At 42.6% G+C, this 15978-nt stretch overlaps 1 protein-coding gene across 1 annotated transcript in view; it reads right to left on the bottom strand.

The window, feature by feature from the left end:
* EPDR1 (ependymin related 1) overlaps positions 1-12875 on the bottom strand; it is a 37410-nt gene extending 24535 nt beyond the window's left edge. Inside the window, exon 1 of the mRNA XM_033088886.1 lies at positions 12259-12875. Coding sequence (XP_032944777.1) covers positions 12259-12557 — 299 coding nt within the window. The 5' untranslated portion in view covers positions 12558-12875. The remainder of the gene's footprint in view (positions 1-12258) is intronic.
* Between the last annotated feature and the right edge of the window lie 3103 nt (positions 12876-15978).

Below are 15978 nucleotides of genomic sequence, written 5' to 3'. Positions count from 1 at the left end.
AATAAAAGACCAGGACAAAACTCCAGAAAGAAAAAACTAAACAAAATGGAAGTAAACAACTAACAAATAAAGAGTTCAAAACACTGGTTTAAAGGATGCACTCAATGAACTTGGGGGGAAGAACAGATTATTTCAGTGAGAACTTCAACAGAGAGATAGAAAACATAGAAAAAGGAGATAGAAAACACAAAAAGAACCAATCAGGAATGAAGAATACAATAATTGAAATGAAGAATACATTAGACAGAATCAACAGCAGATCAGGTGAAGCTGAAGACTGAATCAATGATTTGGAAGACAATGTAGCAGAAAACACCTACACAGAACACCAAAGAGAAAAAAGAATCCAAAAAAAATGAGGAGAGTTTAAGGGGCCTCTGGGACAACATCAAGCATAACAACATTTGCATCATAAGGGTACCAGAAGAAGAAGAGAGAGAGCTAGGGATTGAGACCCTATTTCAAGAAATAATGACAGAAAAATTCCCTAACCTGGCAAAGGAAATAGACATACAAGCCCAGACAGCACAGAGTCCCAAACAGGATGCACCAAAAGAGGTCCACCCAAAAGCACATGATAATTAAAATGCCGAAGGTTAAAGATGAAGAGAAAAATCTTAAAAGCAGCAAGAGAAAAGCAGTTATTTACCTATAAGGGAGCTCCTATAAGACTGTCAGCTGATTTCTCAACAGTAACTTTGCAAGCCAGGAGGGATTGGCACAAAATATTCAAAGTGATAAAAAGCAAGGACCTACAGCCAAGATTACTCTATCCAGCAAGGCTATCATTTACAAACAAAGGAGAGATAAAGAACTTCCCAGACAAGAAAAAGCTGCAGGAGTTCATCACTACAAACCAGTATTACAAGAAATATTAAAGGGACTTCTTTAAGAGGAAGAAAAAAATAAAAATATATGAATAAGAAAATATCACAAAGAAAAATATTCTCATTGGCAAAGGCAAATGCATAATAAAAGCAGTGGATCAACCAACACTAAATCTAGCACAAAAGTTAAAAGGCAAATGTAGGATGATCATGTGTAATTACAAAGATAAATTAAGAGATACACACAAACACGCAGAAAAGAAGTAAAATATAATGACAAAATCATAAGCGAAAAGGGGATGAGTAAAAATGGTAGTGATTATAGAATGTGTTCAAACTTAAGTGAACATCACCCTAACATAGACTACTGTAAACATAGCTTGGTACATATGAAGAGCATGGTAACCACCAATCAAAAATATATAAGAAATAAAGAGAAAAGAATGCAAACACAACACTATAGAAAGTCATGAACACACAAGGGAAGAGAGCGAGAGAATAAAAAAGGAACAAAAAGAACTACAAAAACAATTAGAAAACAATTAATAAAATGGCAATAACTATACCCTTTTCAATAATTACTTTAAACATAAATGGATTAAATGCTCTAATCAAAAGACATAAATTGTACATATATACAATGGAACATTACTCAGCTCTAAAAAGAATGAAGTTTATTTGTGACAACAAGGATAGACCTAGAAGGTATTGTACTAAGTGAGATCGGTTGAACAAAGAAAGGTAAATACAATATGATTTCACTTATATGTGGAATCTAAAGAACAAAATAAATAAACAAACAAAACAGAAACAGTTTCATAGATACAGAGAACAAACTGTTGGTTGCCAGATTTTTTGGGGGGATAGGTTCGGGGGCTGAGTGAAAAAGGTGAAGGGATTAAGTACAAATTGACAGTTACAAAATAATCACAGGGAGGATATACAGTACAGCTTAGGGAATATAATCAATAATATAACTAGACATGATGTCAGGTGGGTGCAAGACTTACTAGGGGGATCACTTTGTAAGTTATATGAATGTCCAACCGCTATGCTGTCCACCTGAAACTAATACAATATTGAATGTCAACTGCAATTGAAAAATAAAAATTTAAAAATACAAAAAATTGAATTTCTTCACTCAACACATATTTATTGAGATTTTCTATGTGCCAAGAACATCTAGGTGCTGGGGATTTGCTTGTAAACCAGATTGGTAACATTCTCCCACTATGGAGAAGAGAGACAGACAATAAACACCAGACTACTGACCTGACAAGACAATGTCACACAGTGGTAGTGTCCTGAGGAAAACAGAATGAGATGTGATGGAGAATGACTTGTGAGAAGAACTTTGTTGGATGGCCACAGAAGGCCTGTCTGAGAAGATGACAAGCTGAGACCTGAATAAGGAAAAGCCAAGAGTTCAAAGATGACAGAAATCGAGTAGTCTGTATGGATGAGCTTACAGAATGTTTTGTTAAGTGGGAAAAAGCAAACAAACAAACAACAAAAAAAAAAACATTATGAGCCAGTATGTGTTATAGTATGTATACTGTGCATCTAAAAATTACCTAGGCTATTCAAAACGTGTCAACAGTAGTCATATTAGTTGGGCTGTTATGGACCATTTTTACTTTACTCTTTGTATATCTGTATTTCAGATGTCCTTCTACAATAAATATGTTACCATTATTACTCATTCCCTCATTCACTTATTTAAAAAAGAAATGTAATCCAGCTCTGTTCTATGGCTCTGGAGATACAACAACCAGACCAAAGTCCCTAACTTACAGAGCTTACTTTGGGCCAGGAGAGGCAGGGGAGATGAGGGAGCAGACTGAAAAAATATTAAATAGTATGTTAGATAGTGGTACGTATCTTGAACACATAAGGCAGTGAGGTGTGGTATGTAAGAATGTGGAGAGGAGAGACAGTCTAATTTGGGAGTGGGCGATACAGCTTTTTAGGGAAAAGCCTTTCTAAGCGGAAAGAACAACAACACAAATGCCAAAGGGGTAAGCATGCTGAGGCCATGGGCTGGGGTGGGTGAGCTGCTGATGCGATAATGGATGGATGACGGAGTGATGAGGGCAGAGACAAGACAGGAGAGGGGAGGGGAGCAGATCCCATAGGGTGATCAGATCCTCATAAGGGTATTTACTCCGAGAGACAGCAAGGCGTTGGAGGATTTTGAGCAGACAAGTGACATGATACATTTTTTAGCAGTAACACTTGGGCTCCTGTGTTGAGAACAGACCAAAGGAGGCAGGGGCAAAAGTAGAGTAACTCATTAAGAGGCTACCACAAAAAATCTAGGCAACAATGATAAAGGTTTGGACCATGATGATAGTGAAGTTGTGTTCAGATTCTGGGTATAGATTAAAATTAGAGTCAATAGGGTTAGTTTATGGATTACTTGTGGCGAGGGGAGAAAAAGAAATCAATGATGACTCCAAGTGTTGATCTTAAGCAACTGGAGTTGCTATCGGCTGAGATAAAGAAAACTTCAAGAGGAAAACTTTTGTTTGTTTGTTTGCAGGGGAGGCATCAGTTTTGGACATGCTGAGTGTGAGAGGATCACTAGAGATTCAGTGAATGCAACAAAGCATTTGGATATCTGAGTGTAGCGTTCAGGAGAGAGCTGTCAGCTAGAGATATACATGTGAGAGTCCACCACGTAAAGATGGCATTTAAAGTCGTGACCTACATGAGATCAACAGCGGAGGATAGACAAAAAGCCTGTGCCCTGGGACATTCTACCATTATGAATGCTACATGAGAAGAGGAGGAAGAGTAAAGGAAACTGAAATGGAGAGGAAGTGAGCTAGAAGAGGAAACCGGAAGAGTGTAGTGTCCTGAAAGCCACGTGAAGAAAGTCTATCAAGATGGAAGAAATGACCAACAGTAAAATGAGAACTGATAAGAGGTCACTTGATTAGTAAGGTGGAGCACGTTGCTCTTGACCAGAGCGGTTTCAGTAGAGTTGTGATGGTGAAAGTGTGATTTGGGTGTGTGTTTGGGGTGGGGGTGGGGTGTTTCAATAGAACAAGGGAGGAAAGAAATTGGAGTTGGCATGAGATTCGCTTTAAATCTGTAGAAGGGGAGAATGGAGTTTCAGCTAGTAGGATCAAGAGAAGACTTTTTGTCTTTAAAGATGGGTAAAATAAAAGAAATTATAAAGGAAAATAGAAGATTTTTACTGGAATTGGAGAAATATAAAAATATCACATTTATTCCAGGAAAAACAAACCACTAATTGGTGGAATATTTTCAGATCTTTGGGCACTTTGCCCCTGACCATCATCTCTGAGGTCAGAATCAGGAAGAAAGAGCTCAAGAGCTCAAGGTTAATGGAGAGAAGTAAAGATCTTTTCAGAGAAGAATGGCAATCAACTCTGTTTTCTATTTATAAGTTGGTCTTATACCGGCTGGTCCTTTACTCTCCTGGGCTTATCTTCCTTGGAACTTCTTGTTCCTCACTATCTGCTTCTCCTTCCATATCCCAGCATCAATCCTCTGAAATCCAGGGTCAGTAGACCCATCGAATTAAGTCTCTTAAAGTAAACTTTATGTGCTTCCAAGAAAATCTTTTTCTTGAAGAAAAACTTAGTATTGCAAATCAGCATGGTTTATTTTTCTAGGATCAAAAGGCCACAAGCAGTCATACATCTGAACTAATAGAAAATGCTGGCTCCAGCCACCAGGGATCAAGGGGAGGGAATAAAGTCAAAAGGAGTCATTCTCCTGAAATTCTGAAAATTTTGATTTCATAAAATGAAAGCCCAATCCATGCAGAACAGGTTTTGTGATCAAATACATTTGTTGAACCCTTCGTACTAATCTACCTCCCTCTGCCACAGACACATTCTGAGCATTTACAATGATGTTACTCTGAAAAATCCAAAAGGAAACAAACATACAGAAGAAATAACGTGGTCTCCCCCTTCCTCTTGTTGAACAATTTAGAGCCATTAGACAGGGCTGAGTGAGGTAGGCATCTGCATGCCTGTGCCTGGGGCGCAGAGTGCAAGGGGGGACAGGAGGACTTCCCTATAGGGAGGGAAGCACACGTGGCTACCTACTGCAGCTGAATTATGGGAGCTCTTTTTCTCTGAGCAGGGACTTACAAGAATGAACAGGAGAAAACTAGAATGAACCATGTGGTGGTAGATTAGAATTGGAGGTATTGGTATAAACACCTCTATGAATTAGAATTGGAAGTGTAGAAATAAATGTAGATGTAAATGTGTGTATATGTGTGTGACAGAGAGAGATAGAGAGATAGAGAGGAGAGAGAGAGAGAGAGATAGAGAGAGAGAGAGAGAGAGAGAGAGAGAGAGAGAGAGAGAGAGAGAGAGGATGCAAACCTATATCCCCTTGCTTTGCCCACTGAGAGAGCCTGGGAGCAGCCCCACCCTATAGCAATGAGCACAACTAGAGCAGAGATCTTGGCTTCCAAATGTTATCTTCCAGTAACAGTAACTAGAGCTTCTTGAGAAATGGATTATTCAAACACTGTGGCAGGGAAAACACAGATAATCTTGAACTATCTTGTGGTGCCAGAAAGCAAGGAAGTGCTCAAAGAATAAGAGAGACATGTCAAAAGAACATGGGAGCCAACTTGAAGAGGGTCCCACTGGCTAAATCTCAGACAATTTGAACATCAAAATAAACAATGAGAGCAAATGAAATACAATGAGAATCATTGAGTCCATGCTGATATAAAAGGATAAATTGAAAATTTAATGAAGAATGGGATGTGTACAGTTTAAAAATATCTCCCAACAAAATACTTACCATCTACAAAGTAAAAAGTGTCACTTCACACTGAAGAAATTTTGCAGACACGATTTAATCAAGTGATCAAAGTAACATCAGGATGTAAAAAGAATATTACCTCTGTAATATTCCTACCATAGGTAAACAACTTGAATCTAAATTATGAGGAAACATCAAGCAAACCCAAATTGAGGAACATCCTACTAAAAAATTGGCCTATAATCTTCAAAAGTATCGAAGTGCAAGAAAGACTGAGATACTGCTCCAGACAGAAAGAGACCAAGAAGACATAACACCTAAATGCAATACTTGAATATAAACTGGGTTGTTTTGCTATAAAGAACATAAAAAAGAACTGGCAAAACTTGAATAAGACCTGAAATTTGAAATGGTAGAAATAAAACCATGTTACTTTTTTTTTTTTTTTTTTTTTTGATGGTTATGTTGCAGGAGAGTGTCCTTGTTGGTCACAGAAAATACTTACTGAAGAATTTGGGGGTTGTGGAGATATCCAGTTGTCAACTCACTCTCAAATGTTTCAGGGGGGGAAATGGTGGCTGTGGACTGTAACTGCAATTTTTCTGTAAGTGTGAGATCGTTTCAAAATAAAATAAAACTACATATTTGGAGAAAAAGGACTCTTATCCTGATTCTCAAACACATATGACCCCTTAGAATGAATCTGCCCCATCAGGTACTTGGAGGAACACTTCTGTGAGCAGCTCCATTCAGTCCCATTGGGTTCACAGGAGGCTTCACAGACAGAGGAGAGCCTTCTGAGTTTGGGTCCAAAGCATTTGAGGGTCACCTCTTTTCTTTACCCACGAACACAAGCTTAGGTGAAAAGTAGAAGGACTAAAAATAACTCTTCTGAATTTATCTGCATAAAGGGACAAGTAGAGAAAAATTTTAGAATCTATATCAAGTCCATTGCATCATGGTAAAAACAGAAATCAGCCTGATATACGAACAGCATGATTAGGGGCAGCTGGTTTGCTCAGTTGGTCAGAGTGCAGTGCTCATAATACCCAGGTCGCCGGTTCGATTCCCACATGGGCCACTGAGCTGCACCCTCCACAACTAGCTTGAAAAAAAAACCAATGACTTGCCTTGGAGCTGATGGGTCCTGGAAAAACACTCTGTTCCCCAACAAAAATTAAAAAAGAAAAGAAAAGAAAAGCACAATTACTGATCTCATGGTTTCATTTAATCTTATCTGTACCTAATTTAAGGAAGAAGGCCTAAGTATTATTTAGTATCAACATTGTAGATATTATTAAATTAAAAAATGAAAAACACTGATGTTCTGAGAAGGTAAGGACATTGTGGTGAAGCCAGAAGTAGAAGCCATGTTTGGCATCCCATGACTGTCTAACTGGATGCCCATGCTCTCTCCATGACACGAGGTTGTTTTCCGAAAAAATGGAGAAGAGAAATAATATTTTGTTCTCCAAGAAATAAAGTGCTCTGAGAAAGCTGAGACACGTATGGACTGATCAGAATTTGAATAAAAAACCCACTTGCCAATCTACTTAAGACATGTTTTTCTTTTCATCTTTTACAAAAAAATAAAAAATTTAAAAATTCCCAAACAGGTAGGATTGGTTACTGTTTTTTTTTTAATTTTTAAAGTTATTTTAATTACAGTTGACATACAATATTATATTAGTTTCAGGTGTACAGCATAGTAGTTAGACATTTATATAATTTACAAAGTGATCCGCAATAAGCCTAGTACCCACCTGGCACCATACCTAGTTATTACAACATTATTGACTATATCCCCTGTGCTGTACTTAACATCCCAATGACTATTTTGTAACTATTCATTTGTACTTCTTAATCCCTTCACCTTTTTTATCCAGACCGCCAAACCTCCACTCCCATCTAGCAACCATTAGGTTGTTCTCTGTATCTATGAGTTTGTTTCTATTTTGTTTGTTCATTTATTTTGTTTTTTAGATTCCACATAAAAGTGAAATATATGGTATTTGTCTTTCTCTATCTGACTTTTTCGCTTAGCATGATACCCTCTAGGTCCATCCATGTTGTCACAAATGGTAAGATGTCATTGTTTTTTATGGCAGGGAAATATTCCATTGTATATCTGTACCACAATTTCTTTACCCAGTTGTCTATTCATGGGCAGTTAGGTTGCTTCCATATCTTGGCTATTGTAAATAATGCTGCAGTGAACATAGGGATGCACATATCTGTTTGAATTAGTGTTTTGGATTTCTTCAGATAAATACCCAGAAGTGGGATTGCTGGGTCACAAGGTAGTTCTATTTTTAATTATTTTAACCTCCATACTGTTTTCCATAGCAGGTGCACCCATTTGCAATCCCACCAACAGTGCACCAGGGTTCCCTTTTCTTCACATCCTCACCAACACTTGTTGTTTATTGATTTATTGATGACAGCCATTCTGACGGGAGTGAGGTTGGTATCTCATTGTGGTTTTAATTTGCATTTCCCTGATGATTAGTGACATTGTGCATCTTTTCATGTATCTATTGGCCATCTGTATGGCCTCTTTGGAGAAATGTCTATTTAGGTCCTCTGCCCATTTTAGGATTGTTGTTGAATAATCTTCTAAAGATATATCTCTGACTTACTGATGCATATTTTCTTAATGCCTCTCTGCTCACTCTACATGAGTAGCTTCATTAATTGCAATACCCAAGCCACTGTTTTGTAAGTGGGAGCAGTAAGTTACTGGTGGCCTAACAAAATTCATTCAGTGTCGACATCATTTCTTCCACAAAATTCAACATGTTCACTGATTATGAAAATAATCTTCTTGCTTTTCCTCCAGTCTTCCAAATGTAATACCTGTGAGTTTAATCAAAGAGTCTGGAAAGACAGTTGGAGCCAGAAAACAAAATAGTATCAATTACTAACATTTCCCATTCTCTGCTACAGCTTGTCTTATCTGAAATATGTAAAATTGTTTAATCTTTTCCATAATCTCAGGGTAAAGAGAGTCTGGAAAATCCTAGTCATTCCACGGTAACTATCAATTTGATTTTCCATAACTATCGTGATGCAAAATAAAAATCTTAAGAAGTTGATCCAATTGTAAAACTTACTTCTCAACTTACTAATAAATATACAGAGACAACCCATCCACATTTTCTTCAAATAATATCTGGTTTCTTGGCCAGACTACTAATACCTGAAAAAGTTTCTGAGTTTGTTCCAACAAATCTACATTTAAAGAGCTGTTAAATGCATTTATGCATTAAACATTCTTTTCTACATCTGACTTACAGCCAGAGACGGGACTGTGAGACAAAACCTTGCCAAGAAATTAGAAAGAAGAGGAATAAAATTGTCTTCTAAAAGTTTAAACTGTGAAATCAACACTTGATGGATCAGGACAGGGAAATGAGAAATCACCACATGGGACAAAAAAGATTCTAGGCCCGCAAGATTTGGCTGTGATCCCACTAAAGACATACTACACACAACTAAAGACCACATCAATGGATTCATAAAAGAAGGGTTGCTAAGGCAGACCTGAGTAATACCCACCAAGATTCTGTGCACAGTGGGGGGAATCAAGACTGGCAGTGAGCTAGTGACAAGGCATCTCTATGGTGAACATGAATGTATCACTTTGTCTTAGACTGATTAGCCTGGGCTGGCCTGTTATTCATGATGGACAGCTCAATATTGAGCATACAGCCTAGCCTCGAGCAGGTAATCATTAGATTCAATGAATTTGCTCCAACTCTGCTCACAATCTCCTATTATAATTTGGCTCTCACACAGTTCTGTCTACAGGGAGAGAATGATTTACTCTTGTGGATTTGAGAATTCTGGCCCCCATGCCAGCGATAGCACTCATTGAAATATGCAGTTTAGCGTTTGAGTTTGTTTACTCCAACTCAGCTCCCAAAAGAAGGGCCTTTGAGTGCACTGAGGGATCAAGTTTCTGAGCCCATAGGGCTGGCAGCAAGTCTCTGAGCCATGGTAAATTCACCAGGGTGATGACAATGATGGTGGTGACAGTGCCAAGCAGGGCCACGTGCTGGGCACCCTCTGTGTGTCAGACACTGCACGGTGTGCTTTACACGCTTGAGCTCACTTATTCCCCACAGCAATCCAATCAAGTAGGCATTTTTAGTGTTTCCTTTTTGTAAATGAGGAACCTGAGGCTCAGAAAGCTTTAGGAACTTACCCAAAGTCCCACATTAGGAATCTGGAGTCAGACCCAGGTCTGTCTGATTCTAAAGCTTAATTTCTTAAATTTTGAAAATACTACCTCTGGAGGATGAACCCATCCTTCTCCTGTCCACACTCTTCTGCTTCCACAGTGTGCTTTGGGCCATCCAGTCCACCTTCAACACAACTATTCAGCAGCATACCACTACTGTGCCAGCCTTCACATCAACACAAATAAAGGGAAGCAACCGACCCTTCAGCAGAAGTGCAGAAAGTCGATGCCTATCTCTGAGCAGCACCATCATCTCCATCTAGTCCAAGCAATCAGATGCTTCGCTTCAGAAGCCAAAAATGACACTTCCTTCTCCATCACCACCCCAGCCACATGCCAGCTACTCACCTGCACAGCCTTCAGTAAACGTCTTCAATACTTCCCTAATGTGTCCGCTTCTCACTGTCACCATTGCTACTACCTGTCCTTCACCTGGACCTCTACAAGTCTCCTAAGGCATGTTCTTGCTTCCACTCTTGCTCTCCTACATTCTCAACCATGTGTCTAGTGATCTCTATATTATCCAATCATGCTATTCCACTGTATAAAGCCCTTCAGTGGACTCCCAACCTCTCATCATACTCTGTACTTCAGTCCTAGTAGTGACTGGCCTACAGTTCTTGGAATGTACTCAGCCACATCTGCTCCAGGATGGCACACAAGCCAAGCCTGGAATACACTCGCATCCCCTGGACCATTCTTCTCTCCACATCTCCCCTAGTCAGCTCACACAAGGGTTCTGGGACTTGCTCAAGTTTCACGTCCTCCAGGAAGCCTGGATCAGGCACCCATCTGAGGGGTCTCATCACATTCAGCCCATCCCTCAGCTCACTGTAGGGGAAGTTTTTATTTATGTGACTCCACCCACAGACCATGACCTCCCTGAAGCCCAGGACCCACTCTGTTTACACACAGTGGTGCGCGCACGCGCACACACACACACACACACACACACAGGTATGTGGAATGAATGAATGAATGAATGAACGAACAACTAAGAGACTGGTATATCACAGGTGTCAGACTCCACCTGCTTCCTCAAGTCCCAGCTGTGTGATCTTGAGAAAGTTGTTTCATCTCCCTAGACCTCAGATTCTCTGTCTGTAAAATAGAGATCCTAAACCTTACACTCTCAAGTTCTTGTGAGATTTAAACTAAATCATATAATATGTGGGAAGTGCTCAGCACCATTCTTGGTATATAGTAAGTGCTCAAATGGTGGTTGTTGTGATTATAACTGTGTCCTTGGAGACCTAACTGAAACCATTCAGGTTCTCGAGTATCTCACAGATATTTCCAGACCCCATGATGACTCAGCCATTACCAGCCTCCTCAGTAGGCATGTTTTACATTTTATAATGCATTATCTTGCATTCTTGAATGTGTTTCTTTGACAGGAGCTGTCACTTCCATACCTTCTCCAAGATGCCTAATGCTCAAACAAATGCTTTAGGTGAAATGGTATCAAGATTTGCTGCAAATCTTACTCCCCACAGGAGCCTGAACTCATGGACATTCACGTGGCATCTCCTAATGGTGCAAATGCCATACAGAGAAACCAGCATAACTCTGAGAGGAACACACGCAGAGAAACAGGAAGGCGGTGGAATTGACAGGTGGTGATCCCAAAATAGAAATCAAGTCTTAAAGGGGTCAGAAGCAACACGAGGTCTCAGAAAGAGGATGTCCTTTGTCACAACAGATGCGGAAAGGTGAATTATCAGACCAGTGGTTTATAAAAATTACAGCATAGCCCCTCAATGGAATACTGTGCAGCCATTAAAAATAGGTAGGGGTCCAACTCATAAAATGGCAAATAAGAACACATAAGAGATCATTTTACATTAAAAAGATACAAACAATAGGTTTTTTGGTTACAGTATATCAAACTTGCTTTAAAAAATTTTAAAGGATTAGACCGAAATTTTAATAGTTGTAACTGTTATGAATTTGTGGATGATATTTTTCTTTGGTGGATTCCCCACACCTTTTGTAGTGTTGTCGTATTCGCTTAAAATGTAAAGACTCATTCTTTTAAAAAATGTATGTTCTGGTGCCTCCCTGGCAGATGGCTCCTAGAAGAGATGAGATAGTGCAGAAGGCACGCCCTGGGCTAAAGGGGGCTCCAAGGGCCTGGGGCCTGGGCACCGGGGCGTCCTGCAGTGTAATCCCGCCCCTACCGGTTCCTTCTTTATGGGCCAAGGCCCCACAGGGTCTCAGTGAGGGCCCGCCGGCAGGCTGCCCTCGGTGGGCCCAGCCCTCCACCCACCCTCTACTGTGCTGTCTATCCCCTAGGGATCCTCCCTGTGAAGTTTCTTTGTAGTAGGAGAGGGGCGCCGCGAGCTACTGGAATGGAGCGCCCCGGCGCAGCCCCCGAAGCCTCCCCAGACCCGGCCTCCCCGACCGCTCACCCCGCGCTCCGCGTACCTCTTGCAAGGGATCAACGCCTTCCTTTCGTCCAGCACCCGCACGCGCTGGTTGAGACCGTCATAGGAGAGCAAGGCGCGGCTGTTGCGCCCGCTGCTCTGCCGGTACAGCACCTGGCGCCCCTCCCACTGCTGGGGCGCCTGGCACGGGCGCGGCGCCGCGGGGTTGCCCCAAGCTCCCGCTGGCGGCACCGCCGCCCCTAGGCCGCAGAGGCTGCCCAGCGCCCAGACCCAGAAGCCGCCCAGCAGCCAGGCGCCCAGGGCCCCCAGGACCCCCCGGAGGGGAGCGCGCCCTGGCATCGCGGTCCGTCACGCCCGCTGCCCCGCAAGGGCTAGCCCGGGTCCAAGCGGGCGCTGAGCAGCCGGGTCGCAGCGCGGCCCAGGCCCGGGCAGCGACGCGTGGCTCTCCAGCACTGTGCCCCAGTGTGATCTAGGCGAAGTTGCTGCGGGTCCGCGCGACGGCTTCTACAGCTGTCGGGATCAGGACGCGCGGCCGGGAGCCGAGTCCAGGGGCCCGGGAAGGCTCCGGTGAGCCGCGCAGGAGCTATTTTTGCCTGGGTCGCTGCCCGCTGCAGCTTCTGTTTTCATTTGCTCTCTGCTGCCAACAGGAAATGCAGTGGCAGTGGTGCCACTAACATCCTGAAGGGCATCCACGTTTTAAATGGGGGGAGGAGAGGTGATGAGAAGGGATGTTTCTCCACTAAGTGTTCAGCAGGTAACCAAACACGGGGGGACAAAATCAGTCAGGAAAGCAGTGCGCCTGCACTTGCTATGCTCCACACACCTTGCCCCTTTTCTAAAATTGCCACCTTCTTCCTCCAAATTAAAATGGAAAGAAGGGTCCCTTCCTGAGGAAAAGATACCAACCACTCATTATAACCTTTTCTCAGTTTCCGGGCTCCGCCCCCAGTATAGAGCCTAGGGGGCTACAGGATAGGCCCTTGCCCTGGGCTGAGGCCTCGGGCGCTGCCTGCGCACCGCACGTGCAGAGGCACTGCTCCCCACACCAGTCCTCTCACAGTACCGCAAGCCTAGAGGGTGTGGGTCTGGGAGTTTACCATCTGCAAGGACAAAGTTCAGTGGGTTTCTGGTTTATGTTATGTAATGCTGGGATCTATAACATGGAAGAAGCAACTTAAAGCAAGAAAAAAAGGAGCAACTTAAAAAGAAGACCTTTGCTTTCAAGTGTAGGGCTCCTTTGCATTTGATTTGTGTTGAAAGGATGAGGAGGAGTGAGTCAGGTGAAAGAGGGAGAGAACACTCCTGGATGAAAGACATGGGGACAAGAGGAAAGGAGTGTAATGCTGGGGGTCAAGTATGAGCAGAGGGTACTTGGGGCCGCATCACTCAGGGCCTTGAAAGACATTCTAAGGATTTGGCATTAACACTGAGGATGGTTGGAGCCCTGGATCAATTCAAAGACGGGAGAGGCACGAACAGGTGTATATGCCTCAGGGAGCGCACTCCAGTGTCAGTGTGGAGAACACGTAGGGCAAGGGGAAGGCTGGGAGAAGGCAGAGGAAGATGCTGTCATAATGCAGGTGAGAGAGAAGACTCAGAGCGAAGGCAGTGGTAGTGGGACTCAGAGGGTGGAACAGAGTTGGTAACTGTAAAGAAAGATTTACACTCAGAGAGGTTTCTGGTTTGGACCACTGGGAATTCAGTCCTGAGCTAGAGAAAATAAATCCAGTTTAGGATTGACCGGTTTTGCGATGACTGTGGGATATGCAGGTGGAAACACCCCAGGAACAGTTGGATAAGCACTTCCAGAGACCAGGAGGGCTAGTGGTCTGGATGTGGGACTCACTGGCATCTAGGTGGTCATTGAAGTCAAAGAATAGAATAATGGTTCTCCACCCAGGGTGACTTTGTCCCCCAGGGAGCAGTTGGCAATATCTGGAGACCTCTTTGATTGTCACAACAGGGTGGGGGGTAAGCTGACAGTGGGATCTAGTGGGAGGAGGCCAGCGATGCTATTACCCATAACGCACAAGACAGCCCCTCCCCCTCCCAATAAAGAATTATCCAACCTCAATGTCAATAATACTGAAGCTGGGTAAAACTGGAGTAGCAGGGAGCACAGAGAGAGAGAGAAGAGGGCTGAGGGTGGAGCCCCAGAAAACGCCAGACATTTAAAGGATGGGCAGAGAATCAGGCACTTGAGATTGAAAATGAATCACCAGAGAGAAGCCAGTGACCCAGGGCAACTTCCTCAGTTACACGAGTTTTTGGCAAGTCAGTGTCAAGTATGGGGAAATGGACTGAGTGCTAAAGCAGGACATGAAGAGGGAGGTGGGCTGACAGAATCTCCTGATGAATCCCGCACTGCTGCAACCCCACTCCCCTAAATATTAGGGGTAGACTACCATTGGACTTAATGGGGTAAGCAAAAAGCTTTACAGAGAAGGGCTTTTAACTTCTCACCCTCTTGAAGGACATGCCATGGAAAACATTAGGGAAGCACCTGATGTGTGACTTGGTACTTGCAATACGTTCAAACTGGCTGCAGACCGATGAGCCCTCTCCAAGTTTTCTCTACTCAACCAATTCACAGGAAAAGGGCAGGCACTTCAGCTCTTTCTCAAAACTGTATCCTCTTTCCTTATAGGAACTCAGACTGAAAATCTTTTTCACTAAGCCAGGGGTTTAGTATCATTGGATTTTACTGGTGGGAATGCCTTAAGACAGAAAAACCTGTCTGCCTTAACTTCAGATTGCCAAAGAAACTGTAATTTTAAAGATTAACATTCAGAGAACATGTTTTCATATTCTAATGCCCTAAGAAAATATCATATACCAGCAATTTTACTGCCTGAAGACACGTATCCTGGCAACAATAGAGCCACCCTTTTCTATGGATAGCTGAACCAGCCGTTGTTTTCACTACCTCTTCCTAATAAAAATAAGAGAAAAGAGAAAACAGAACATACACACTTGCTTTCCATGCTACAGCTACTTACTCAATTTAAATAAGTTTCTAAGCACCTCAAAAATGAAGATTTTAGGCTGCTGGGCTGGAAATCATTTGGCATGGAGGGAGAAAGGCTTTCAGACTGTGGTGTCCACAGTTTTCTCCGTTTTCTTCTGGGTTTCATTCATGTTGAAGAGAGGAATGGGGAGTTAGAAGAAGGGGGAGAGTTGGTAGATGGAAGACATTTCTCAAACTAGAAGATGCTATTGCACATTCAGGCAGTTCTGTTCCTGGTGCAGGTACAGACCAAATGTCATTCTGGAAAAACTTGAGCCCAAACTAATGTGTACTAGCCATGACAGTAACAACAAACTCCATAAAACGTGAGGCAGGGGTGGGGTGGTTTGTTTTATAATGTGTGCGTCCTCTGCCAACAACTTCTCCGGTCCCACACGACTGTCTCATTACTCAGCTCGTCTCATGCCCCCTACTGGAGAAATCAAGTATGTGTCAGAAATAAAGGGCAGCACATGTTCCCATTTCCCTCAACTCTGTACTTGGAGAACCTGTAAGGCAGAAGGCTGCAAAGTTCAACTTTGACTCAAAAGGGCGTCTTTTCCTCTCTTGAAATCCTTTCTTGCACCCTCTTGGATCCGGTGTCGAAAACGATTGCCAGCGGCTCTTTTTCTTGAGAAAGGACTGGCCAGACTAAAAAGGAGGGACTTTGGGGGAATGCAGAATTCCAGCCCTGGGCTGCGGCCCGTTGGAGATGATGTCACCGCTTCTGCGAAGAGAGGGCTGGGGGTGGAG

This window comes from Rhinolophus ferrumequinum, chromosome 20, assembly GCF_004115265.2.
Source record: "Rhinolophus ferrumequinum isolate MPI-CBG mRhiFer1 chromosome 20, mRhiFer1_v1.p, whole genome shotgun sequence".
NCBI classification, from domain to species: domain Eukaryota; kingdom Metazoa; phylum Chordata; class Mammalia; order Chiroptera; family Rhinolophidae; genus Rhinolophus; species Rhinolophus ferrumequinum.
The sequence above is the reverse complement of the archived record's forward strand: the minus strand, read 5'-3'. Positions and strand labels throughout refer to the sequence as shown.